The sequence below is a fragment of the Guyanagaster necrorhizus genome, assembly GCF_019112545.1.
Source record: "Guyanagaster necrorhizus MCA 3950 unplaced genomic scaffold BT62scaffold_40, whole genome shotgun sequence".
Classification (NCBI taxonomy): Eukaryota; Fungi; Basidiomycota; class Agaricomycetes; order Agaricales; family Physalacriaceae; genus Guyanagaster; species Guyanagaster necrorhizus.
The window spans coordinates 305987-332984 of record NW_025064919.1 but is presented as its reverse complement, the minus strand read 5'-3'; the positions used below and the strand labels follow the sequence as shown (position 1 = coordinate 332984).

General features: G+C 45.1%; 9 protein-coding genes across 9 annotated transcripts; 4 read left to right on the top strand and 5 right to left on the bottom strand.

The window, feature by feature from the left end:
* Positions 1-10: 10 nt before the first annotated feature.
* On the bottom strand, positions 11-540 carry BT62DRAFT_923505 (uncharacterized protein; the record flags this gene model as incomplete). The annotated part of the gene is made up of 2 exons (XM_043184523.1): positions 11-208; positions 250-540. 2 exons carry the CDS (start codon positions 538-540, stop codon positions 11-13), a joined length of 489 nt encoding a protein of 162 aa, XP_043034788.1.
* Positions 541-1177: 637 nt separating this feature from the next.
* Positions 1178-6505, top strand: BT62DRAFT_1011878 (uncharacterized protein; the record flags this gene model as incomplete). The annotated part of the gene is made up of 15 exons (XM_043177836.1): positions 1178-1784; positions 1830-2045; positions 2096-2707; positions 2766-2998; positions 3061-3241; positions 3290-3315; positions 3380-3804; positions 3861-3900; positions 3982-4311; positions 4363-4539; positions 4591-4773; positions 4842-5607; positions 6218-6233; positions 6263-6344; positions 6392-6505. The coding sequence occupies 15 exons, from the start codon at positions 1178-1180 to the stop codon at positions 6503-6505; spliced, it is 4008 nt and encodes a 1335-aa protein (XP_043034787.1).
* Positions 6506-7394: 889 nt separating this feature from the next.
* Positions 7395-8225, top strand: BT62DRAFT_1011877 (uncharacterized protein; the record flags this gene model as incomplete). Its single annotated transcript, XM_043177835.1, has 1 exon — positions 7395-8225. The coding sequence occupies one exon, from the start codon at positions 7395-7397 to the stop codon at positions 8223-8225; it is 831 nt and encodes a 276-aa protein (XP_043034786.1).
* A 1775-nt stretch (positions 8226-10000) lies between these two features.
* Positions 10001-10961, bottom strand: BT62DRAFT_923503 (uncharacterized protein; the record flags this gene model as incomplete). The annotated part of the gene is made up of 3 exons (XM_043184522.1): positions 10001-10170; positions 10248-10707; positions 10869-10961. 3 exons carry the CDS (start codon positions 10959-10961, stop codon positions 10001-10003), a joined length of 723 nt encoding a protein of 240 aa, XP_043034785.1.
* Positions 10962-14306: 3345 nt separating this feature from the next.
* BT62DRAFT_548033 (uncharacterized protein) lies at positions 14307-15278 on the bottom strand. The gene is made up of 4 exons (XM_043181346.1): positions 15089-15278; positions 14845-15025; positions 14697-14785; positions 14307-14651 (listed from the first exon to the last, which is right to left on the bottom strand). The coding sequence occupies exons 1-4, from the start codon at positions 15125-15127 to the stop codon at positions 14475-14477; spliced, it is 486 nt and encodes a 161-aa protein (XP_043034784.1). The 5' UTR covers positions 15128-15278; the 3' UTR covers positions 14307-14474.
* On the bottom strand, positions 15121-15597 carry BT62DRAFT_548028 (uncharacterized protein). Its single transcript, XM_043181345.1, has one exon. The coding sequence runs from the start codon at positions 15450-15452 to the stop codon at positions 15180-15182; it is 273 nt and encodes a 90-aa protein (XP_043034783.1). The 5' UTR covers positions 15453-15597; the 3' UTR covers positions 15121-15179.
* A 4068-nt stretch (positions 15598-19665) lies between these two features.
* Positions 19666-21408, top strand: BT62DRAFT_937315 (uncharacterized protein). Its single transcript, XM_043187294.1, has 3 exons — positions 19666-19788; positions 19843-20502; positions 20554-21408. The coding sequence occupies exons 2-3, from the start codon at positions 19935-19937 to the stop codon at positions 21129-21131; spliced, it is 1146 nt and encodes a 381-aa protein (XP_043034782.1). The 5' UTR covers positions 19666-19788; positions 19843-19934; the 3' UTR covers positions 21132-21408.
* A 1959-nt stretch (positions 21409-23367) lies between these two features.
* BT62DRAFT_1011874 (uncharacterized protein) lies at positions 23368-23907 on the top strand (the record flags this gene model as incomplete). Its single annotated transcript, XM_043177834.1, has 3 exons — positions 23368-23527; positions 23599-23696; positions 23767-23907. 3 exons carry the CDS (start codon positions 23368-23370, stop codon positions 23905-23907), a joined length of 399 nt encoding a protein of 132 aa, XP_043034781.1.
* A 305-nt stretch (positions 23908-24212) lies between these two features.
* Positions 24213-26189, bottom strand: BT62DRAFT_997305 (uncharacterized protein; the record flags this gene model as incomplete). The annotated part of the gene is made up of 19 exons (XM_043190642.1): positions 24213-24307; positions 24364-24472; positions 24525-24549; positions 24596-24653; positions 24704-24731; positions 24788-24847; positions 24897-25003; positions 25052-25091; positions 25147-25162; positions 25220-25231; positions 25290-25314; positions 25370-25407; positions 25464-25489; positions 25551-25576; positions 25632-25649; positions 25706-25715; positions 25771-25940; positions 25991-26069; positions 26118-26189. Coding segments are annotated over 19 exons (967 nt in total), but the record flags the coding sequence as incomplete, so codon positions are not given.
* Between the last annotated feature and the right edge of the window lie 809 nt (positions 26190-26998).

Genomic DNA, 26998 nt, shown 5'->3' with positions numbered 1-26998 from the left:
GAAACTCATGTTACAGCATCTCATCTCCCAGCCAGTGGAGTTTGTACTGGGTAGTTGTTCTTCCAGTGTGGTCCTCCCATTGCATTTGTCCACAGGGTGAATGGTCGCCAGTACTGCTGACTGTGCAGTGGATTGCCCACACCCTAATTCCTGAACTCGCACCCCGGATCGTCCGATGAAGGTTGGACCCATGATCCAACTCCCTGATCTAAAATTAATAAGATCATGACAGGTGCATATGGCACTTACAGAAGTAGCCAGTCCATCAGCATATACCCCAACTGCGCTCTGACCTCCTGCTCTTGCGCCCTTACACATTCCACCAGATCCGACTTGAACATCACCAATTGCACGTTGCTTTGTCTCCGAGCAATGCTCCAGTTCATCCAAAGGTCGATCTTCATGGTGTGGATTTAGCATCAAGGTTGGAGATTGTGATCGGCTGGCAGGGGAGATGGAAGATGCGTGGATTGTGCCAGAGGGCGGGAATAGACGTTGAGCGCAAGGGGTGGGGGAGCGAATGCGGAAGTAGAGAATCATGATCAAACGATATTAAGTGCCCACGGCATGTTGATGTTGATGCCGCCAGCTATCAATTGATGATGAAATCGATCGATCAGATAAAAGATAATTGAGTGGCTGTATGATATGATTGAACATTCGGCAGGGTGCATGGCACAATGGCCAAAAAGTAATTTGTGCAATCAAAGCTATAATTGCATTAAATATATGGTAGTAAAATTCAGTTTCCCCTGATGTATTGAGGCATACAATTATTTTTTTGAATACGTTCCACATTGATAATCACTGAACATGTCTGAATCTTTTCCCTGAATATTTTTTCAAAAAACTGCGGTAACTGCAGTCATTGATTGATCGGGTTCCTGGAAAAGAAGAAGCTGGATAAGGAGGTACATATACCCAAGTATGGTTAATTACACTTCTTATCGAATATGTTTCCAGACGTCTCGATATTGATCTTTGACGTTGATGCATCTAGAATCAAAGAAAAAAAAATTTAATCTCTATGAGGTAAACCCCGCCATCAGCATTGAGCTTCGTATGCCACAGCGCCATATATATAGGGCATGGGCGTCGCATATATTTTATTCTTTCTTTCCCCCCATAAAAAAGTTGATTCTCACTCTGCCATTCAGCACCACTGCTCATCTTCAAAATGCCTCGCATTGTACAGAAATCTCGTGCTCTATTTCCTGCCATTTTTGCCTCATATCCTGACCTGTTCAATGAGGAAGCATGGCAGCAGCAATTTGGATTCCCCGGGTTTGACGCAGATCACATCTCGAATGTAAAAAATGAAGAGCTCCCTGCAGTCCGTGAGTTTCTGAAGCATGTCGGAAATCTCCCCTTGGACAAGGCTATAACTTGCATCAATACGAAGGGTGCCGATGCGTTTCTCCAAGGCCATACCACATACCACCACTGGTGGTCGAAATCGCACATGGTGTCAAAGCTCATAATCATGCACAACCATGCTATTCTCCATGCTGGTATCAACATCAAGGCAATGTATTGGGTAGCTGCAAAGAAAGGGAATGCAAAATTCATCATGCTTATGATGTTTGGATCAAAGGAGGCAGAGATTGCAGAAAGCATGTTTGGCAGAGCATTTGAGGATAATGAGTCGGGTTGTATGCGAGAGGAGTTCCAGCAACTCATCCACTCATTGATATTGGACTACATTGAACGTCAGCGCAAGAATCACTGCCAGGCAGAAACATGCAGACTTGAGGCGAAGGGGGAACTCGATGCCATGTGGAAATGTGTGTACTCTTTATATCTATTTTGTTTCCTACTAAAATTGTCAGTGTTTGAATCTGGCAATGGCCAAATCCACCTGAAAGATGCAAAGAAGATCTCAAACACTCTTGAGAAATATGAGAAGTACATTGGTTGGGAGGCAACGGAGCAGGATAAGGCTGCATTGGCAGAATATGAGCAGAGGAAGGGCAAGTTTGAACAGGTGCTTTCGAAGGCAGAAGCTCAGGAGGAGGAGTTGAAGAAAAACAAAAAGAGTTCACAGTGTAAGTCCCTCATTTTATGCAGTGCTCTGCATATCTGACATATGTTGCAGACATCCTTGGACGTATGATGAATCGAAGAATCGCTGTTATGGCCACTGAAGAGGAAATAGCAGTGCTCCATGAGGACCTTGCTTCTCGGCTCGAGAGCATTGAAAGCACACGCAATAGGGAGGAGGCTGAACAACATGACATCGACATCAATCCGGGCCTTCCTTCACACCCTGGTCTTATTGGGTGGGAGAAATGGAAGGAATGTGGGGACCTGGGGGTAGAGTCTTGGTCAAAAACTACTGATAAGGTGCTTGCTGAAATGCTTCGATGGGACAATGGCTGTCCCGATGAATTTAACCCATTCATTAACACTTCCCTCACCGATTACTGGGAAAACCCTGACTATGCTGCCAAGATTCCTCCTGGTGGTGATGAAGACAATGAGGTGATGAACATCATGTGGCATCAAATTGTTGGTATAACAGCAATGGTGAACATGCTATGGACGACAAAATTGGATGATGATGGTGTCCCAGGAATCCTCCTTGCTGATGAGGTGGGTCTGGGCAAGACTGCCCAAATGATGGGATTGCTGGCATTTATAATATCATGCTATCGGGCACAGAAGCTCAGCAAGGAACTGCCCCCAGTGCTCGGTGAGTACGGCCCAAGTAGGGAGCCCCCTTGTTTTGTGGTCCCATACATCCAGTATTAACTATAATATTCCAGCACAATTGCCATATTTCTGTGGTCATAAACAGATTCCTGATGTGCCACATCTCATTTTGGTCCCTGGGACCATTATAGAGCAGATCGTGGGTGAGTTGAAACGGTGGTTCCATCCTCATGTCATCGACATTTTTGTAATGCCGACGATGGAGCAGAGATGGGACGAGTTCAACAAGGCCATTGATTCATCGAAGCAGGACAAATGCAACATTGTGATCGTTGCAAGCCATAGTGTAAGCATTGGGTTATTCACTCCAGTTTAGCTCACTGATAATGAATTTCAAATGGGTTTCAGAGTGTCAGTCAGTTAGCACATCGCAATTTGTGGATCACAAAGTCTAAGACTGAATTGGTGTCTTCTCTGCATCCTGCTAAGACAAATTCATTGGATTATGAGCCAATATGGTCAAGGAGTTTCTGCAGTGTCATCGTCGACGAAGCACACAACTTCCGGACACCAAATGCTGCCTACCATGGTATGAATAGAATTATGGAAAATACCTGCATGCGCCTAATTGTGTCAGCAACTCCGCTGTACCAGTCACCTTGTGTATGCCTTTTTTGTGGTTTTCATTCTGATTCTGATTCTTGCTTCTTTCTCATTATAATATCAGGACCTAAGCAACCTCGCAAGACTTATTTGTTTGAAGGCATTCATAGGTAAGGCAGCTGAATCACTCGAGAAGGAGAAAGTCAGAGAGCTGTCAAAGATGTGGAGGGATGTCACCAAGGGCAACAATGGCAATGACGATGCTCTCGCCATGTTCAACACGAATGCCTTGAAGGGTGTTGATGGTAGAAATCCATACAAAGGGGTGTACGATGCTAACAATGACTGGATCATTGACATTCAGGCTCGCTATGAAGGATGTATCATTCGATGGGCAGTAACATCAATCAAGTACACTGACCCCCCAGCTGACAAGCCTATCATGCTCTTGAATGAACTCCCACCATACGAAAAGATTGAAGTGATGGTAAGCATGGCAGATGCTGAGAAATGGGAGATGGACAACCAGATGTCGAAGTGGAGCAGTGAGTGAGTACAGAAAAAAATTGTACCGGGATCATGGATCTGATGCACTCTTCTTCTAGTTCAAAGGCACATGGAGCTGTTGATGTCATGGATGCTGGGGTAAGTTATTGTGTGATCACAGGGAGCCCTTCCACTTCACGGTACATTACAATTTTGCCATTTTGCTCATTTTTCTCTTAGGTATTTTTGCTCAATTACCAGCTTGCCATAGCATATCCACAATCTCAACGTGATCCTGACTATCTGTCGAAATCTGGCAAGAAAAAGTTTCCACCATTCAAAAGTCTTGAAGAGTGGGAAAAGTATCCAGGAGCAAAGCTTGAGGTGACATTGAGATTGTGCAAGCACTATTTGTCTGATGACAATGCATCTCCACCATATATCAAAGACGGTCACCTCATTTTCCCTGATCCTCCTGCAATGGCAACCGGCAATAAGAAGAAGAGGACTCAGCAGATAAAGATCCTTATCTTTCATGAGTTCCCTATGATGGATGAACTCATCATGTCGGTATGTAATTTGAATCTTTCTTCTTATTATTTGCATACTCATTTTGTTCAGGCCTTCATTATGAATGGCATTAAAATCTTGTCACTGAATGGCTCCATGAGGCTCATGGCATGTCAACAGGTGGTTGAGAAATTCCTTCATCCCGATTCAGATGTTCGTGTGCTTCTCCTCAGCCAGATAGGTAGCTCTGGGCTTAACCTGATGAGAGCTTCTGTCATCATCCTCTTCGTAAGTTTCAGCATCATTGCTAGTTGACATTCACTGACTGAGATCCCACAGGATATTGGTTGGACTGCCATTCAAGAAGAACAGATGATTGGTCGTGCCCATCATCATGGGCAAAAGGAAACCATTTACGTCTTTCGCCTTATTGCGACAGACACTATTGACGTCTTGATGGCTCAACACTCTGGTTCAAAAGCCCAGCAGCTTCAGCATTTCTTCAAGAAGCCTGATTTTAATGTCTGTTGAAACAGGAGTAAGTCCCTTTTACTTTTGGATAATGATGGTTTATTCATATTTTTGCAGAGGCATTCTGGCTGCTGTACAATTGTGATGTACCAGCAGATGCTCCTGCTGCAGCTGATGGAGAAAGCGATAACGACGATGATCAGAGCACCCAGGAAAGTGCCGTTGAACAGCCTCCTGCAAAAAAATGCAAGACAAATAGCAAGAAAACGGCGAAAACAAAGGAAGTAGATGTCATCAATGAATCCCACCATCATCGTAAAGTGCCAAAGAAGGTGCCAGAGGATGGAAACAGGGAGGGAGCTCCTGCCACCAAGGTACAGATGATGATGCAGAGAGGATCTGTAGATGAGGCTGGACCATCGAAGGCTGGACCATTGAATACCCAGTCAAAGCCCAAGCCCAAGCCCAAGCCCAAGCCTATCACAAAGCCAGCACTGAGCGCACCACAGAATCCCATCAAGGAGGGTAATGCACAACCTGCTCAATGTGAATCTCAGCCCTCGGCCCCCTCCGCTCCATCATCCCCTCTTCCTCATCCTGTCATCCCTTCCTCCACCCCTGTAGTTATACCACCACCAGAGCATGGAATGACTGCCATCACTGCCCCCTCCAGCAATATTATCTCGACACCAGATGCTAATGAACTAATTAGCAATGATGAGATAGAAAGCTATGGGGGCACTGCTAGTGGTGGTGCTTCACAACCTCTCGATGATCTTCTTGACTTCGATGACCTAACTCCTCTGTCTTCCAATGCCCCCTCATCTCCATCAACACCAACCCCATTGCCTGGCAGGAAGAAGTCCATTTCAACTGCACCAACAGGTAAGTTGAATACTCAGTCAGGAATTCCAGAGTCATCGCAGAGAAGAGGAACGAGAGGAATGTCAAGGACATGATCTCAAGCAGCCAGGTCAAAGGATACTGCTAATGCAGCTCCACAGACTCTGCAGGCAAATTTCGTGATTGAACGGAACGGATCATTCAGGCCTAATATGCAAGAACCAGCACAGAGACATTGAGGTCATTTGTGGGTGGCTTTCTTGACATTGCTTCATTGGCAGTTTGATGTATTTTTTCAAGAACAATTTTATATAGTTTCATATTGCAGTTAGTATGACAAATTTTTGTAATGTATACATTTCATGTCACTAAATATACAAGTGACAATTGGTGAAAATATCCTGGAACTGAAAAGGATGGGTCCCCTGCACTTCACAGTCCCATACAATTTTTTTTGCATTACCAAGAATTTGACATGACAAGAAATTGTGCTGTCAATGTCATGTCCAGCTGAATGTCTTCGGAAAAATAGAGAAATTTTTCATGTGGCGCTCTGCTTTGTTAGTATAAAGTAGATGCAAACAGTGATATCACCCACCTACTTTTCCTCTTTAGCATGAACTCTGACCAGGATGATGACAGTTTCTTTCAGGGATCGGGACATACAAGTAGCTTGTTCACTGACAATGAAGACCAGGCAGAAGCAGGAGGAGCAGAAGAAGCAGGAGCAGAAGAAGAAGAAGAGGATGAGTACAATGATGAGGATCAACATCGTGATGGTATGCATATCACTGGAAAGTAGCCATTGGTCTAATCAGGCATCTAGTATCCTGGACACCTCCTTCTGCTAGTGCCATTAGACACTGGATATCTCGTCAAAGCAGGTGCCCTGAGTCCACCCATATTCACAATCATCGTCGACGACATCATCGACATCTAGAACAGAGGGATGAAGAGGATGATGCTCATGGATCATCCTGTCGAAGCCGGTGCCCCAAAATCACTGCTAGTGATGAGGAGGATCATCATCAGAGACGTCGTCGCCATCCAGAACAGAGGGATGAAGAGGATGATGTTCATCAGTCATCCTATCGAAGCATCCCTGGGCCAGCCTCTAGTGATGAGGATGATGGACCTCTGCATCATCGACAAGGAGAAATCAGATATGGAGAATGGGATCCAGATGATGATATTGATGGGAATAACATTTGCATTCGGGGTGTCCACACATCAAGAGATGTCACATTGGGGGAGTTTGTTCAAGAATGTAGTCAACTTTGGATGCATCAGAATGTTTCAACAAGGAGCATCGCATGTCGTGGAAAGTATCTCCGCTATGTATTGTGTGGGGAATATGGCAAGGATCATTATATCAATCTCACCATGGCTGGAGCTGACCTGCCAGAACCAAAAGTGACATTGACAAGAGACTATGACTCGGTCATTGCAATCTGTGATCATGTTCCAGATCTGGGAATGCCGATTGAGTTTGCTACTACATATCAGCCGACGATGTCAATGCAAGGTGGTATTAATATCCAAGCACCCTTCAAAATTGTCAATCCACAGAATGGCGAGGTAGCATTTATCATCTAAATGTCAAAGTCTATGCTAAAGCTGATCATATGTAGCTCACAACAAATCCCATGGATCCAGGATGTGTTCCAAATGTCTTCCTTGCCAAAGTCACCCATCATGCATCGTTATATATCCTGCTACTGAATTTGGTTCGAAATCTCAAACAGCATGAGGGAACCCCTTCAGTTTCCATCCAGGAGTATGCTGTGCTTTATGAAATATTCATCCAATCAGCAGTATGTTATCAGGATATGACAGCGGCTCGTCTTCCTGCTACCTACAGTTCAAAATTGTTTCAGGCAGGAAGTGGGCAGAGTCATCAGACAAGAAAGCTAACGGAGTTGATCCCTAGTGAATATGTGGAGCGATTGCTAGGAGATTTCAGTGAACAACTGGAGCACCATTCAGATGGATGGGGGATCGGGCACCGTTTTTTGCTTCAGTGGCAAGGGATCAAGGCATTGACAGTGCATGACCCAAGCAATGCAACCAAGCGAGAATACTTTCTGCACCAGGACCATGTATTCAATGCTGACATGTTCAGTACTCCTGGTGATGATGTCTTTGTCGATGTTGCACTTGAACTGTCTGTGAAGGAGGGAGCAGTTATGTGGTGCTCTGATGGCCATGCAGTCGCGCTACAGAGACTACTGCAAATGCATCAGACTGAAGCCAACAAGTGGACGTGTTTTGGTTACTACAATTACAAACAGGATACATGTGCACACCTCACCTCTGTCGCAGGATATCACATCACAACACATATCACACCACTCAGACAATTCAATGCAACCTTTGTCCAGATGTACACAACCGATAAATGCCTTACCTATGACATGCGGGCAAGCAATAATGCCAAGTTCGTTACAGCAGTTAATCTGATGAAGAAGTCAAAGTACACATACAATGAGTTTCTTGGGAAATTGTATGGTGTCTTCACAGATGCAGCATGGCATAATGATGTACATGCACGGATTGAGGCACAAGTCCCACTGGCTAATGCAGAAGATGTGTTCGCAGATGTGCCAGTTGCGAGTTTCTCGGATCTGGTGTATTGTGTTCCACGACAAGACTGGTGGTGAGACCATTTCTAGAAGCTATGTAATGATGAGGATCAGGGCTAATAGTATCCACAGGCAATTTAAATCTGCCAGAGCTCTCGGATTTGCGACATTGATCCAGTGGCAGAATGAAGAGCACAACATGGACATGCGACACTGTTACTATCCAGTCATTCTGACATGTCTCATCGCATTTATGGTCAATTCACTTCATGCATGGCCAGAAGAGTGATCAGGACACAAGATGTTGATGCATGCCATCTGGCCATGAATGTACTGGCAGGAAGATCATCACATGATCCTTCCATGCACACAAAAGAGAGATGGGACAGATGAGCCAGGACCATATGCAGAGGGAGGACTCTGGTGGATTCCGAGCAGTGTGATTGCATGGCCAACATGAAATGGAAGTGGTACAAGAATACCACGATGCGAGAGTGTCATCCAAGTGCCCAGTGAGGCAGGTTGGAATTTGTTGGGCATTAGAAAGACGCTGAATGAGTTCTGTTCTGAAGATAGTCGCATGAAGCAGCGACAATTGGTGGAACGGAAGCCAACAGGCCAGGTCATAGGATGCATGAGGAAAGCCAAGGGTTGACCTGAGGAGCCAATGCCAAAGACAGAAAGGCTAGCTCGACAGATAGAAATGCCAGAAAAATCATATGATTATGGGCCCAAAGAGGGCATTTGATAAATTCCTGTGGTGTGCTTGGTCTGATAGCACATGGGTGTGTGTTTATGAGAAGTTGGGAGAGGAACTGATTAAACCAGAATGAGTTCAAAAAGAGGATCTACCATGTTCAGCAGTCCGTCTCATCCGGAATCCATGGATAGAGAACTGGAGATTTGATATTATGAGTGGCCACATGCCAGCATTGCAGAATGTTGAGAAATGGGGGGATAGGGAGGATGAAGAGAAAATCATGGTGATAATTGAGAGGGAAGAAAGAGAGAAGCAAAAAGAGATGGACATGCAGAAAAGAGAAGATTGCATTCTCTGAGAGCGCAGAGAAGAAGAGGAATCATCAGAGGATGAAGCAGAGCCAGACATCAGAAGGCAAATAACAGATGAAAGGGAACCAATCACTATGGAAGGGAACCAAGGGATGCTGCTGGGGGAGCCCATTGTGTCGCTCACTCAGCATCGAAATTGACAAAGGGAGAAGGGGAGCAAAAAAAGATGTTGGAATACAATGTCAATGAAACACATATTCTGACCATTTCAGAGTATATTGACAAAAGACGTGATATCAAATTGAACAAATTGTTATGGTGCTATTCTCACTCCGACAGATGAAAAGCAGCCTGCAAAGAAAATTGGTCATGCACCATGGACTGCACGCATGCCATACACAGAATCTAAAACACCAGAATGGACATATTTCGAGAATTGGTAATGTACCACGGACTGTATACGCTCCCTATGCAAATTCTGAATGGCAAGAATGGCCATATTTCGAGATTCGGTCATGTATCATGGACTGAATGTGAGGTCTACAAGATTTTAAATGTCAAGAATGGCCATATTTTGAGATTCGGTCATGTACCGCGGACTGTACACACTACCTATGTGGAATCTAAATGACAAGAATGTGCATATTTCGAGAATTGGTCATGTACCGTGGACTGTACGCGCTACCTACACCATTTCTAAAACACAAAAATGTGCATATTTCGAGATTCAGTAATGTACCACAGACTGTACATGCTACCTACGTGGAATCTAAATGACAAGAATGTGCATATTTCGAGATTCAGTCATGTACCGCAAAACAAATGCGCTCCCTATGCCCATGTCATATGCAAATGGCCATAGACTTGATGTACTGCGAAACAGACATGCCCCCTACCAAAGTGCATGGACCATGCACAAGAGGGACCGCTGTGAGTTCATGGTACCAGCCTGTGCATGGTCCATCCACAGAGCGAGGCATCCATCGCATTTCACGGTCCCACCACTGCTGTTCTGTGTACCGCCATTGGTTTAAACCCTAACTTAGGGTTGCTTCTGAGGTTCTTCCGAGCAATCCATGTACCACCTACCTATAAGCATCAGCCATGGTGAGATTGATGTAATGATCCTTGCCATATTCTCCACACAATACATAGCAGAGATACTTTCCATGACATGCGATGCTCCTTGTTGAAACATTCTGATGCATCCAAAGTTGACTACATTCTTGAACAAACTCCCCCAATGTGACATCTCTTGATGTGTGGACACCCCGAATGCAAATGTTATTCCCATCAATATCATCATCTGGATCCCATTCTCCATGTCTGATTTCTCCTTGTCGATGATGCAGAGGTCCATCATCCTCGTCACTAGATGCTGGCCCAGGGGTGCTTCGATGGGATGACTGATGAGTTTCATTCTCTTCATCCCTCTGTTCTGGATGGCGACGATGTCTCTGATGATGATCCTCCTCATCACTAGCAGTGATTTTGGGGCACCGGCTTCGACAGGATGATCCATGAGCATCATCCTCTTCATCCCTCTGTTCTAGATGTCGATGATGTCATCAACAATGATCGTGAATATGGGTGGACTTGGGGTGCCTGCTTTGATGAGATCTCTGGTGTCTAATGGCACCAACAGAAGGAGGTGTCCAGGATACTAGATGCCTGATTAGACCAATGGCTACTTTCCAGTTATATGCATACCATCATGACATTGATCCTCATCATTGTACTCATCCTCTTCTTCTTCTTCTGCTCCTGCTTCTTCTGCTCCTCCTGCTTCTTCCTGGTCTTCATTGTCAGTGAACAAGCTACTTGTATGTCCTGATCCCTGAAAGAAACTGTCATCATCTTGGTCAGAGTTCATGCTAAAGGGGAAAAGTAGGTGGGTGATATTGCTGTTTGCATCTACTTTATACTAACAAAGCAGAGTGCCACATGAAAAATTTCTCTATTTTTCCGAAGACATTCAGCTGGACATGACATTGACAGCACAATTTCTTGTCATGTCAAATTCTTCATAATGCAAAAAAAGGCATGAGTTCTGCTGGCTAATGTGGAAGATGTGTTCACAGATGTGCCAGTTGCGAGTTTCTCAGATCGACCCAGTGGCAGAATAAAGAGCACAACATGGACATGTGACACCATTACTATCCAGTCATTCTGACATGTCTTGTTGCATTTATGGTGAATTTGCTTCATGCACAGCCAGAAGAGTGATCAGGACACAAGATGTTGATGCATGCCATCTGGCCGTGAATGTACTGGCAGGAAGATCATCACATGATCCTTCCATGCACACAAAAGAGAGATGGGACAGATGAGCCAGGACCATATGCAGAGGGAGGACTCTGGTGGATTCCGAGCAGTGTGATTGCATGGCCAACATGAAATGGAAGTGGTACAAGAATACCACGATGCGAGAGTGTCATCCAAGTGCCCAGTGAGGCAGGTTGGAATTTGTTGGGCATTAGAAAGACGCTGAATGAGTTCTGTTCTGAAGATAGTCGCATGAAGCAGTGACAATTGGTGGAACGGAAGCCAATGGGCCAGGTCATAGGGTGCATGAGGAAAGCCAAGGGTTGACCTGAGGAGCCAATGCCAAAGACAGAAAGGCTAGCTCGACGGATAGAAATGCCAGAAAAATCATATGATTATGGGCCCAAAGAGGGCATTTGATAAATTCCTGTGGTGTGCTTGGTCTGATAGCACATGGGTGTGTGTTTATGAGAAGTTGGGAGAGGAACTGATTAAACCAGAATGAGTTTGAAAAGAGGATCTACCACGTTCAGCAGTCTGTCTCATCTGGAATCCATGGATAGAGAACTGGAGATTTGATATTATGAGTGGCCACATGCCAGCATTGCAGAATGTTGAGGAATGGGGGGATAGGGAGGATGAAGAGGAAATCATGGCAATAATTGAGAGGGAAGAAGGAGAGAAGCAAAAAGAGATGGACATGCAGGAAAGAGAAGATTGCATTCTCTGAGAGCACAGAGAAGAAGAGGAATCATCAGAGGATGAAGCAGAGCCAGACATCAGGAGGCAAATAACGGATGAAAGGGAACCAATCACTATGGAAGGGAACTGAGGGATGCTGCTGGGGGAGCCCATTGTGTCACCCAGTCGGCATCAAAGTTGACAAAGGGAGAAGAGGAGCAAAAAAAGATGTTGGAATACAATGTCAATGAAACAATTATTCACATATTCTGACCATTTCAAAGTATATTGACAAAAGACATGATATCAAATTGAACAAATTGTTATGGTGCTATTTTCACTCTGACAGATGAAAAGCAGCCTGCAAAGAAAATTGGTCATATACTGCAGACTGCACACACTCCATACACAGATTCTAAAACACCAGAATGAACATATTTCGAGAATTGGTCATGTACTGTGGACTGTACATGCTACCTACATGGAATCTAAATGGCAAGAATGGACATATTTTGAGAATTGGTCATGTACCACGGACTGTATGCACTACCTATGCCATTTCTAAAACACAAAAATGTGCATATTTTGAGATTCAGTAATGTACCACAGACTGTACATGCTACCTACATGGAATCTAAATGACAAGAATGTGCATATTTCAAGATTCAGTCATGTACCATGAAACAAATGCACTCCCTATGCCTATGTCATGTGCAAATGGCCATAGACTTGATGTACCATGAAACAGACATGCCCTCTACCAAAGTGCATGGACCATGCACAAGAGGGACCACTGTGAGTTCACGGTACTGGCCTGTGCATGGTCCATCCACAGAGCAAGGCATCTGTCGTATTTTGTGGTCCCACCACTGCCGTTCTGTGTACCACCATTGGTTTAAACCCTAACTTAGGGTTACTTCTGAGGTTCTTCCAAGCAATTCATGTACCACCTACCTATAAGATGTTAGAATACAATGTCAATGAAACAATTAGTCACATATTCTGACCATTTCAAAGTATATTGACAAAAGATGTGATAGCAAATTGAACAAATTGTTATAGTGCTATTCTCACTCTGACAGATGAAAAGCAGCCTGCAAAGAAAATCAGTCATGTACCAAGGACTGCACATGCTCCATATGCAGATTCTAAAACAGCAGAATGGACATATTTCAAGAATTGGTAATGTACTGTGGACTGAATGAGAGCCCTACAAGAGTTTAAATGACAAGAATGGCTATATTTCAAGAATTGGTACTATGGACAGGATGCGAGCCCTACACAGATTTTAAAACACAAGAATTGCCATATTTCGAGAATTGGTAATGTACTGTGGACTGTACATGCTACCTATGTAGATTTTAGATGACAAGAATGGGCACATTTTGAGATTCAGTAATGTACCACAAAACAAATGCACTCCATATGCCCATGTCATATGCAAATGGCCATAGACTTGATGTACCACGAAACAGACATGCCCTCTACCAAAGTGCATGAACTATGCACAAGAGGGACCACTGTGCATTCATGGTACTGGCCTGTGCTTGGTCCATCCTCAGAGCAAGGCATCCATCATATTTCACAGTCCCACCACTGCTGTTCTGTGTACCACTGTTGGTTTAAACCCTAACTTAGAGTTGCTTCTGAGGTTCTTCTGAGCAATTCATGTACCACCTACCTATAAGAAGAAGTTGTCTTTGAATTCATTGGTGGCAGTATATGTTATGGCTGCACATCATCAACACCATCCTCAATGATCTCAGTTATGTTGATGGTTAGAAATAAAGCCACAGCATTGGGTTAGGGTTCTACTTTGGGATTTCGAATGTTCGGCCTGAATGCTGGCAACCATATGCAAAGCAAAATTTATTCATTATAAAGCTCCCAGGTGTTCCCATGGTGGTCGATCATAACAGTCAGGCTATCCTGACTATGCAAATGCACTGAGTATGAGTATCATATCACTTGGAATGCTATACGGTGTCACCAACCAGGGAAGGAAGCACGAGCAACGGCATCAGAAAAGTATAGTCCATCAACGGAAGATGAAACACTTACAATAGAGGTCTTCTAAAATTATATGCAGGGCAAATTATCGCATCCAACCTGGAAGTAGGGTCCACTTGCGGCTTCTCCTACACGATCGACCTTGTCCTTATTTCCTTTCCGTGTCAGTAAATAGGCAATATGAAGCGACAGAGGTTGAAAATTCTATTTAAATTAGTTTTGGTAGTAATCCGCACGAGGGAACGCCAGGGAGTTACGAAGGCGGGCAATACACCTTTGCTTTGACAACAAGGACCCCTTCAATGGTTCTAGTTCGCAAAGTAGGATAATCGTACAAAGCGAGAATCAATCCAGGAAACATCATGATCGCACCGCGGCTTTCTTCCCCACCAAACGCCGACTTTTCCTCGTGCCGCCAGGATGGTGGACGTCATAGATTGTCCACCCAGGCCCATGCAAACTGGCGGGGTTCACCTTGGGAGGGAGGAGGGCCGCCCGGGCTGGATGCGTCACATCGTATATCGTCCGGGACTTCACCTGAATCAAGAATGAGCGGGTGATAGGGAAGGATCTGGAAACTACCGTTTCAGATGGCTTGTCCGAGTCTCTGGTATGATGTACGGATTGGATTTGGGGGAAGACAGACTTGTCTGCAGACGATTCCTTCGCCCCTACATCGATGTATAAGAGATCCGGGTAGCAATGAAAGAAAGATAAGAAAGAAACACACCAGTTCTCTCTTCACCGTCGCGTCGTTTTGGGAGAAACGAGAAATCCGATCCGTCTGCGTTCGATCCCGAAACGCCGCACTGGATCTCTCCGACGTAACGGGTTTTCATCTCTTTCATATTGGGCGAAGATTTCGAAAGTTTGCGGGAAGCTGGTGTAAGGGCATTGGCATTGTATGAATCCTTGTTGCAGAGGGGAAGTGAGCGAGGATAAAGAGCGCGAAGAGGACCGAGAGCGTACCTCACCCTGTTTGTCATAGGGCTTCGAGGCACGAGAGATAGCATTGTAAAAGCACCGCTCCTGATCGCGACCGTTGGGTCCACCGGAAAGGTTTCCTCATCGAAGAGCGAAACGCGTAGCACGACGACGACGAAACCTACGTGGAGCACGCATCGCGGTCTCGTTCTTATAAAACACAGGCTTCGGCGGAGCTACACTGAATCCGGAGACCCCATCGTCAATCTGTTCGAAGCGTCGTTTGTGTTTGATGTGAGGCACCACCGGCTGAGGATCATTCCTGGAAGATTGGATTTCATACAAGGCAGGGTTGTCATCTCGGGCTTCGAGAGGCGGCTGTCGCGTGATATCATCTTCGAGACAAGTTTGCATTCCAGGTGGAGCATAACGATCCTACGAAGATAAGCATCAGCATTCGGACGATTTACCTCACAGCGAAAGAGTACTAGAGGAGGTAGCGGCTCGGCGGGGTTTAAAAGCCATATAGCTAGTGATCAGAACCATCAGCATATCCAGCCTCGCTTTCGAGCCTCACCGAAGCGATGGAGGTCCCTCGATGGGTGCCATCGTGAAGCGAAAAAACAAAAACAAAAAAGAAGCGCACGTCAGGTGCCAGGTGAATTTCGCAGAACAAACCAAACGTAAGCACATGATCCGGTGATTTACCGGCTATTTCGACGCGTCGCGTCAGTCGCGTCCACGACCACAGGGTAGTTCCTGCCACGCAAGTCTGCCACACTGACAGGTAAGCCGCGAGTTTGGAGCAAAATCGAATACTTGGGTTTTATGATAGCATCTATGCGTTAATCCGTGATATTGAGCAATAAAAACTGGATCAATTAATGATCTGATGCTGAAAGGTCTGCACTGACTTTGATGAGACCCTCTAGACACGAGTTCGTGCGCCGCAAGTGGGAAACGTTAATGTTTTCCCAGTCAAGAATGGTGATACGATGACTCTTAGAGTGAGCGATTTCAGTGAGAATGATGATGTTGATCTCGCAGTCGCAAATGTCAGGAACGGTGACACTGCCAAGAATCTGAGGATCTCTTTCCCTGCATTCCATCCGACCTAGAGCCTCACTAGACCCAAAGGCGGCAGGATCCTCGTCCGAATAATACTCTGAAGGATGGTAGATTGAACCATGTCCAGCGAAGTAGATGATGATATTCTCGCCTTCCTGTATCTCGTAGTTGCTAGATAGACTGAGAAGTGTGCTGATGATATTATCGCAGGTGGGGGGAGAGGAATACTGCTTCTGGATATGTCGCTAACACGATGATGAACTGAGTCACCGGAAGAACGGATTGGGTTGTTGGTGGACTCGAATGTGGCTGGAAGTTGGTACCATGAAGGCACTGGATGCGGTGTTGTGGCACACGTAGGCCCTTGATTAAGTACATCTCCATTTCCTTCGCATCTGACACACAACTTTTAATGGAGAAGATTTATAGGCATCGATGCCGATGAGAACTGCCCAGAATCGAGCAGTGTCAACCCGGCCAGAGGACTAAAAGTTTAAACACATGGTGTCAGTATTGTGAAACAAAGGCAGATGAACACATATATCTGCTTACGGATTGCGAGACATTTTGCACAGAGGAGGCCATATTGGAAAGCTAGGCTGTTGCAGAGCGAGGATTAGCATCTTAAATTTGAATGCCTTTATACTGGACAGAGTCTGAGCGCCTACGGAGATACAAAGAGTACATCCGGCGAAGTCAAGGAGCGAGTGGCTAGTCCTTTTTGAGATAGCAGAATTGATCATTCGCTGAATGACAAAAAACTGAGGACAACCACTTACCTGGAAGCCATGATCATGTACAAAATGTCAAATGCTTGGTAAGATTTGATGGATCTGCTGAAAATGATGTATTAGTCGTTCCGTAGATTCATCAGATTCGTCCAAGGTACCTGTTTTGATAACTGGAACAAATTTGCCATATTATTAGAATGCTCGGATATAATCTGTGATTGCCGCTGCACTAACATTAGTCAGTGCTCTGAGATACTGGGTCGGCAGGTCAACGTGTTTCACCTTTATGTTATGGTGATTTATATAAGTAACCTTGGTAGGACTGATGTTCATTACGAATCGATCAGTCAAGAGTCACCGCAATTTACCACAAATAGGATTGGAACAGCTTTAGTTTGAAGAGAGGAGAGGTCCAACTCAGTATCCCCTTCGTATCGTTATCTGATAGTATGCTTGGTGAGGCTACCCTTTTGTGGTACTTGGTGTATCGCTTTGTCGTCCATAAGTTCGGTGGTCGTGATCGATGGTGGTGCAAAAGGTCTCAGTGCTGAGTCCTTGCCCATATGATCACCGACCGATAAGATACCATGCCGTCCACAATCTGTGCAATTGTTAAGAGAAGGGGAAACGGAATGCACCTTTTCCAGAAGAAATGAATCAAAATTCTCCCGGCCCTCGTCTGCGACATTCTTTACACTTTTCTTGAGGTCTTGAAGTATCGAGAGTGCTATATGCAAGTCATTACGCGTGTCAAAGAAAAGAAAACGAGACACCAGCTAATTGTAATGGCACCGCCACCTTCCATCTTCCATTCTCATACCCATGAGTCTATATCGTTGCGTATTCATGTCGATGGGCAAGTTTGACTCGCTGTGCAAGGAAATTGTTCAGCAATCCATCAGTTTCTTTCAGGGATGAGATCAACGTCGGTGAAACCTGATTCTATGCAGTGTTCACTGAGTCTAGACACATTGTTAAAGGGATATACATGATTCAGATACCTGGGTGAGGAAAAATTGATTGAAAGTCAGTTCATTAAAGTCCAAGGTCCAGATGAGCATTGCCGAACTGAGCAGAGCGTACGTGAAAAGACCATTTGAGCTGCGGTATCATGGAAGGAAACCTGGATATTGTGAGGAACGTAATGGAGCGAAACCAGAGAGGGATGTGGACATTTCAATTCCCTTGGGGGTCTACTGTGCGATTCAATCTTGTTAGTGACCCTATCGATTTCTTGGCGATGAACATCAAGGGACCAGAGTAGACTAGAGAAGCGAACCTCAAATGATTTAAATATGTTTTCAGTGCTATGCAGCAAGAATACCATCTTAAAACCTTTCAGAATCATATTTTCTTAGACTGATATTTCGGAAGAGATGTTGTCTGTATTGGAACGCAGTTATAAGCTTAACATTTATGAGTCGCATGTGTCAGCGCCAGCAAGACACAACATAACAACATAATCCACATTGTATGGTAGCCGCAATCAATCTAATGAAAAGTCAGAATGGTGTCCCCTGAGTATGAAATTGATAAACCTTCACTCCTCCCCTCGGCTGCTTGGCAAAGTTTCCTCTGCCCGCTCTTTTCTATGCTCCTCATGCTGGAGGACAGAACGAAGAAGTCATTTCCGTATCTGATGACAATACCGGGAGGTTCCTGATGAAGGCCTGTCTAAAGTCAATGAAAAAATCCCGCTTTAGCACTGTCGAGCACATTATAATATTTGCTGTCTGATATCAGTGAGTACGACCTGGTGCACATTGATATCCTGAAAATCGGAACATACTGGAAGGGTATGGGTCATTAGATTGCAGGGAAAAAGGAGAAGCAATGCACTAATCCCTTTCATGGTCTGAGCCCTAAACTCGATATGGCACAGAGGAAAGTGCGAATGGTGGCTGATGACATGTAAAACAAGGAGATTAGTTACTGAGCACATTTTATCCATGCACACATATACATGGTGAATGTTGGAATGTTTAACAGATTGGAACGTCCAAGTCTGTGACGAGGCCTTGGAGTTGGAGTGCATGTGAGAGATGTGAGGTACCCCACATGACGAGGAACACCAACAGTGCTTTGTCATGCTGAATAACCCACTTGTCTTGGTTGACATACCGCACAGCCAATGCTGCTAAGAGAAAGTCGCTAGAAAACTGCCAAAAGATGGGAACCGAGCTATTTTGGGACCTATAATACTAGTATCATGAAAGCGGCATGCAGAGTTATCCCGTTTGCAAGGCATCCATCCATCAATGACCATACCACCAGATTCGATTTGGATTAAATGCCATGGGTATTGCAACTTGAATCACTTGACAACTATGTGATCTGACTTGTAGAAATTGTAACTCTTGTTAATGTTATTGTTCACCTTGCTCATCTCTGTATTACTGAAGGCTGAATAAAAATTACAATACAATGTTATTAAGCAACTGAGAGAAATTGAACCACTGACAAGGAAGGGTTTACTATGGCACCACTGATGCATACTTTAAAGTACATAAGACTAGTTTTTGATAGGTCAGCTGCATAAATCATATCCAAATTTTAGCCAAGTCTTGTGATTTTTTTTGGTTTACCAGCTGTAGATTTCTCCAACGAGTGTCATGACTAGCTATGGCAACCAACAAACAAATCAACAAGTACTAATCTACATATGATTCTGAACCATACATAGACAAAAAAAGAATGTGGTGGACACTATATAAATGAGCTGTAAGTTCTACCCATTATGCATTAAGAGCTATTCAGTCGGGCTGATATCATGTTGTCGGGTCATTTTTTCGCTGACACCAGAATTGCCATTTTCGGCAAGGTCATTCATTTCCGCCCAACAGTCACCGCGCCCATGACGCTGCGTCTTTGACAACACTCCGACGGCTCTTTGGCTCTTTTACAGTACACACAAATATTTCGTTATCATCAATTCCTTCTCGTTCAAAGCAGTAAGGATCTCCTAACCTTTCTCCTGTTCGGAGTGGTCTTGACTCTTGATCCAGCCAGACAGATCTCCATGGCACGGGTCACAAGGCATTCTATCAGCTTTAAATCTCATCATAGCCAGAGAATACATGAGACAAACACTCGCAAAATGGTTCCAATTGTGAAATCAGAGGTAGAGGAAGAAGCACCGGAGGATAACATCATCCACTTTCATTCCCCGGCACCTCCGATGGGCTTGGGATGGGATCATCCTTCAGAGCTATACTACCTAGATGCTTCATCTTGGTCCAAAGATGAAATCGTCAGACATCTCATCACCAACTCGTTCTCCGTCCCTGGGCACACATACCGCTCCAAATGGGCTACTATCACCTCCAGAGATGGTGCGACGACTGTGGTGCCGAATCTGTATCGTATACCGCTGATGTTCGTAGCCCAGTTCATGTGGAGCTCGCTGCAATTGGTCCTGGGTGACGAGGAGTGGGATAGATTCAAGACCGGGATACTCTACATGTCGAGGCTATGCGAGGATTTTTTGGGCACGGCCAGAGGTGCGATGAGTGGAGAGGGTATAGGGAGGAGCTGGAGGTGTGCGACGTTTGATAGGGCGCTGATTAGGTATCGTCTGGGGTGGCTATTATCTGAGAGGATGTGTTTGAAGGAGTTTTGGGAGATGTATGGCGAGGATGCGTATCGGAAAGATGCTGTCAAATTTGGTGAGCTTTTTCTCGTTGAGTACTTTTTATACAGAAAGCTTATACGCGCAGATTGGAAACGGTTGGTTTTGAAAGGGATCAAGGGATTTAGGCTCGACGAGAAGCTGGTCGAGGGCGGAATTACGGCGACGCAGTGGATGAGTGGGCTGAAGGGACTCGGCGGTGATTGGGTGTGGGATACGAGCGCTGAATCGATTTGTACGAAGGATGCTCTGGATTATTTGGAGTCATGGAAAGGGAGCTTGCCGCCGCCGTCGAACTGTCAAACAACCCCGCTCGTTCAGATGGCAGAAAATGCGTCCACTACCGCTGATCTAAACCAGGCGTTTCCTCTATCCCCGCCATCACCAGAATTATTCCAGCTCCTGGATGTAAAGTCTCAGTCCCAAGAGCGGCGTATTGCTTTACTGGAGAGGGAGGTTGCCTTACTGAAAGGCCTGCAGGCACCTATAGTGGTCCCCGAATCCACGCCCGTCTTGGTCCCCACACCGAGCTTCGTTGACCAGGACTTGAGTAGGAATCCGTTGGACAAGTTCTCGGTTAAAGAAGAGTGCGGTATAGGAATGCAGATCGCACCGTTCTCGGCGCCAGTCAAATCCTTGCGCAAACTCTGGAGGATGGAGGCATGATTGTCGATATGTCCCATGCCATCTTTATGCAATATTTATTACTATTCATTTGGATGCACTTCCTCTTGATATTGGATCTATTGTTCTATCTGACAGTGAACACATGCTCCAATCTTTAGTCGAAGCACCGAAGATGCATATGAATCACGCATTGGGAATAGGCCCCCTCGGAGAATATCGAAAGACAAGGTTATCACTTTGAGGCTGACGGTCCGTCGACTCTTTGTTAGAACTCTTCCGTTCAATCTTTACTTGCTTGGACATTTCTCAAGCAAATATAATGCGAATTCATAATTGTGTCGATGTCCACTTAGTACACTCTAGGGAATTCCATAGTCCCAGCCCCATGATCTATACTGCATACATCTCTGAGACGATCCACTTAAATCTTTTCCAGGGCTGATACCCATGGTGTGTCTGAAAGTGCGCCCTGCGTATCAGTCTGGTGAATGCTATACGAGAACCTTTATACTTACTGTTTGCATTCCAACATCTGATTCATTCCCAGAGCCGAGTTGAACGACCTGCGAGGTACCGCTTTCAAGCCTTTTGATGTGTTCATCTCAAGAGTTCAGCCCAGTATGATCAAGGCTTAATTGCTATGTGTGCATAGAAGAAGGGCATACTTTTCCAGCAGCGAATTTATATAGACCAGTCGGGGCCCAAGAAGAGTAATCGTGTACGTTTGGGTTAAATAAATGCAGTCGCAAACCCTAAGGGGCACCTGGCTTATCGCAGACAAGACCTCACTGTACCATCATTAGCGCCAAGAGCGAACAGGTATGTCGGGTTCGTTAGACTTCTGACAAGGTAGGAGGGGAAGGTGCCACACCTGGTAGGTAATCCATATATCACAACTAACCCATATCGAACAGGGGATCATTGTCATCGTGCTGTATAATATAGACTGAGAGAACATCACACAATGAAAAGAAGCGACTGACCTCTCAAAGTTGGTGATCGGCGTGCTCTTATGCAGGCAATAGAACATCGCTCCGGGTGATGAAATAGATGAAGGGTCGTTGGGGAGAAGGCCTCATTGACTGTCTTCAGGTACGAGTCAGGGTGGATAAAGTGCAGGTATTCTCTGGATACACTCACAAAAATGCTGAGAAGACGAGATACATGTGACAGTATATAACAAGTGATGTGTTAGTCGGCAGCAGACCTCAAGGAGAATCTTTGCTCATGCATCATAGGCGACAACTGCAGTGTTTTCGTGAGACCATCACACTGAACTTCGGGGAAATATCCCCACTCACATATTCACGTATACGCATCAAAGGAGATATCAGGGATCAATGTGAGAAATAAACATTGAGAAGGGTAATGGCCTCTGAGCTATCAAGAACCGGGGCTCCACGAAAATTTCTGATTGATCATCATTCTCTTGATCTTCTGTATTTAAATTTTCAGGGGCGGAATCAAGAAATGATCCATCTTCATCTCACCATTGCCGCGCAGATGATGTCGGTTTTACAATTCTTCTGTTCATCCGAAGGTGTTTATATGGGGTGTACATAAGGCACAAGATAGCCGAGAACATTCACCAAACCTCGCCTTCGTGACTCATGGCATCCTCAAATCCACAGGCATTCCCCAGCTATCTGACAATGAGCTCAAGGTGGTGTATGGTGTCAACAGTGAATACCTGAACCAGCTCTCCATTTTCGCACTTGTTTTGGGATAATCATCTGATGTCAGAAATAGGAATACGCACCTGTGTGCTATTTTCCACATGATACATTATATGTATGTCGTTGCCGTGGAGACTTTTTCTTATATTCATTCCAGATATCTAGGCACCGGCAAAGTTTCGACTGGCTGTGCAGCTCGAAAATTCATGCTTCTTATGATCTTGCTACTGTACATACTCGCTATGCTGAACATTGGTTTTCGGTGGCGATTCACTCAATATGCATTCATTCATCAAGGCCAGACATTTTGGCCCATATTCGCTGGACTGGAGAGTGTAACTGACTATTCGGGGACTTTCCGACTGGTTGGTGGTATTATTGGGTCCAGCAGGACCCCCATTGCTGACTCTTCTATGGTATGCGTAACACCTATCACATGGTCTTTCTCTCAGATATGGCGCTGCTGGATTGTCTGGGGGCGTTGATGGTGGATAATATTGTTACCAATATTATGTACCATCTCCGGAACCAATAAGACAAACACCCTTACCCGTTTTCCATAGTAGTAATTAATATGTTGCCTTTTAGTATTTGACGCCATGTCTGTTTATAATGTCGTCGCCGATACGAATAGCAACCAAAGCGACTCAGGCTCATCTGCGTATGCGAGCAGAATTAACTGTACAACGCTTTCTTTGTCTTTTACCCTCGCTACGACCCTTCCGTGCACCCATGCTTATCATTTACCGAGTCGTGACGGTAGCAGGCAGGAAACATGGTTCTGAGATGCGATCATATCGTGGGGTTTGTCGAAATCATCGTGGAATCAGCCGCACTGTATTCGGCATCCACGATCGTTTATATGGTTTTCGTCGCCCGTAATATACTGACGAGATCATATCCGAACGTGATCAACGCCTACATCACGGTGCATCAATGACACCTGTCTCTCGTAAAGCTGTGCCGTGAAGATTGGAGTCTAATGTGGTCTTACACAGGGAATCGCTCCTACCCTCACGGTCGGATGGGTTGCTTCTGGGCACACACGTCCTTGTGAGACTTATCTTCGCTTCGTTTCGGTGCTTTTTGGTCCCCGGCCAGAGAAGGAGAGACGACAGCGACCCGGAGAATTTCAATGAGAGCCCTTCAGAGAGGCCACAAACTAGAGATGGAACGAAGCTTCCGGATAAAAAACGGCTATGCTAGTATGGCGTTGCTTGTAGACTTATTGGAACATTTGAACGGTGCAACAGGTATAAAGTAAACTACATTTTATATTACAAGTATTTTGTCCTGACCAGAACTTTCAGAACTCGGACTTGAGAGGAAATCCGTCGGAGATGCCTTGGGGCATAGAAGCGTCTGCAGAGTAACTGGTCGAAGTCGAGCCTGATATGGAGGGTAATTATCACATCCACTCTCTCCGTTCACTCTCAATTTTGATGATGATCTGTATTCACGCAAAGTCTCTGACAGATTCTACTAACCCACTTAAATCTTATCGAGCGCTAATACTCTTGGTGTCTCCGAAAGGACGCCCTACGTACATGCGTATTATCAGTCTGGACGAGAGGCTCTGTACGGGTACTACTTACCGTCTCCATCATTCCGATATCTGATTCATTTTCAGACTCAGAGGCGAGCTGAAGGACCTGTGGGGTACCTCTTTCAGACCCTTTGATATGCTTATCCCGCGCGTTGAGCCTATATAAAAGTTCGTTAGATTGCGTGTTTGCACGGAGGGAAAAAAGCGTACATTGCTAGTAGCGAGTTGATATACACTGAAGAGATTATCAGTTGGCCTGAGTCCCAAGGATGACCACGTACATTTGGGTAGGATGAATCCGATTGCGAAAAATACTAGGGTTTTGGGAAATGCGACAAACTAGATGAAGGGTGAGCCTTGGTTTATCATAAAGAAGCCCTGGCCTGTACCGTCATTAGTGCCAAGAGCGAACAGGTGCTTCGGATTCGTCAGACTTGGAACCAAAAAAGACTCGGGGATTGAAGGAGCCCCACCTGGTAGCTAGTCCGGATATGACAACTACCCGCATCAAGGAGAGGATCATGGCTATGGTGCTGTATCTCGTGGAATGAGAACATTGATCAATGGACAGAAAGGACTGACCTCTCAAAGTTAGTGATCGTCGTGCTCTTATGCAGGTAATAGAACATTGCTCCAGAGATGATGAAGTCGACAGAGGTCGTTGTCGCGAAGGTCCCGTCGACTGTCTTCTGCTAAGGGATCAGGGTGGATTCAGAGTGGATATTAGACGCTCTCACGGAAATGCTGGGAAGACTGGATACGCGCGATAATGTATACCTGGTAGCGTGTTAGTCGTCACTGGTATCAGGCCGGATGAAGAATCTTCGCTTACGCATCGTAAGTCATTACTAGGATGTTTCCATGAGACTGTCACAACTGAGCTTCAGGAAGATAACCTGACTCGCCTATTCCCGTAGCTTAAAACCAGCATCGTTACAAACATGCAGGATAAATGTGAGAAAAAAAGAACCATACCGCATCCACCAGCAATCACCAGGACCTATGCAGTGAAGTGGTGAGAACGACGTATATGCTGAGTCGAGAGAGAGACTCACAACAAGCCAAGGTACAAAACGGTGAAAATGATGCCCGACTATATTGAACGCCGGCTGTGTTTAATGCTACCGCGAGGAGGAGAGACGGACAAACTTTTCCATAAGCGTACTGCGTAGAGTCTAAAGTCAAGAATAGTTTGTATATTATCATCTTGAGAGCGGGAGTACGTTTGGTACGTACGATTGCACACCGACGACAATTATAACCTTGTGTATGGAGGAAATGAGCTCATAAAGACAGGCTTGAAATGGAAGGTCGTACGTTGATTAAAATCTGAAGCTGCGAAGAAGAAAACCGCAATTAAAGATTTGATAATCCTTGAAAAGAAGTGGCACCTTGAAGCTCCTATATACAGTAGAGTAAAATGGGGCAGCCTGCAGAAAAGGGAATCGAGACATACCAGATGACGTGGTCAAGCGCAAGGTAATCACCAAACGAGTCGATGAGGTAGAAGTAGATGGCGTGCGTGGTCAAGGCTACATGAAACAGATCTAGGATCCTATGCAAGAGCCAATCAACTGGAGGATCGACAAAAACTACCGGTGGGTGTGCAGACCATAGTGCGGCCACCTAATAATAGCCATCAGTTCAATGTCCAACCCATAAGGACGGCAACCTACGGAATATCTGTAATACCACGCGTCATGGGGAAACTTGTTATAATATATGACAGCTTGGAGGGCGGTTATTCCGAGTAAGCTACCGATGGGAATGTGAGCCGAGATAGCCGGTTAGGCAGAGACTGACATCGATGAGAGTGTTGCGCCGATGTAAACGGCTCCGAGGGTCTTTCCAAGTGACGGAAGAAGGGAGGACATCTCGACGAGATAACAGAGCTCGTACGATGTGGGTTCGTTTTTATACGACGAGCACGGGACATGAGAAAGTAGGATATTATTATTGCGAGTTGTAGACGGAGTGCGGCTTCGATATTTGATTGGTCCTCGAGTGCATACATATTTTCCGGGTCCGGCGAGCCATATATATATTTATTTAGCAAAAGTCAACTATGTGTTATGGTAATGAACGCGAAAGGATGATAATTAAGTCCCTACTTGAAGGAGATATCTGTGTTTCTCTAGTAGAATCAGAAATAGAACAGAGAGAAACGGAGAAACCTCGCTTTCTATTATCCTCCAGCGGGTTGATCATCATGATTATGATAAGGCATCGAGGGGGCGGCAGATCCTAATAAGAGGATGTGGAACTGGAGCGTCATCGACCAGGGGAGATTTGCGGTTGATGGGGTGCCTATGCAGAAAGCAAACTTTATCAGCAAGGGTCCGGGCTTCGTGAAGAAAGCATGGCTTATAAGGTCGCCATGATCATTAAATAGTCCCGTGGAAACTTTATGTATTAAGGGGACTTGACTGCGAGTACTGAATGTTACAGGCTGGCCATTATATTGCGGATTGATGTCCTTGATGTGGCGCGTCTGCGGAAACCAAACTGGATCTGTGTTGTTTTGGCGATACGCTTAATTAAAAGTAAGGACTGAGCTGAATAGTGCCGGTGTGCCGTGAAAGCACTTCCAGAGGGGCACCGAGGATAGTTACATAATTGCAAAAAGGAACGACTTCACCGAGGGAAACAACCATGTCAGGATCAATAAATGACGTGATATATAT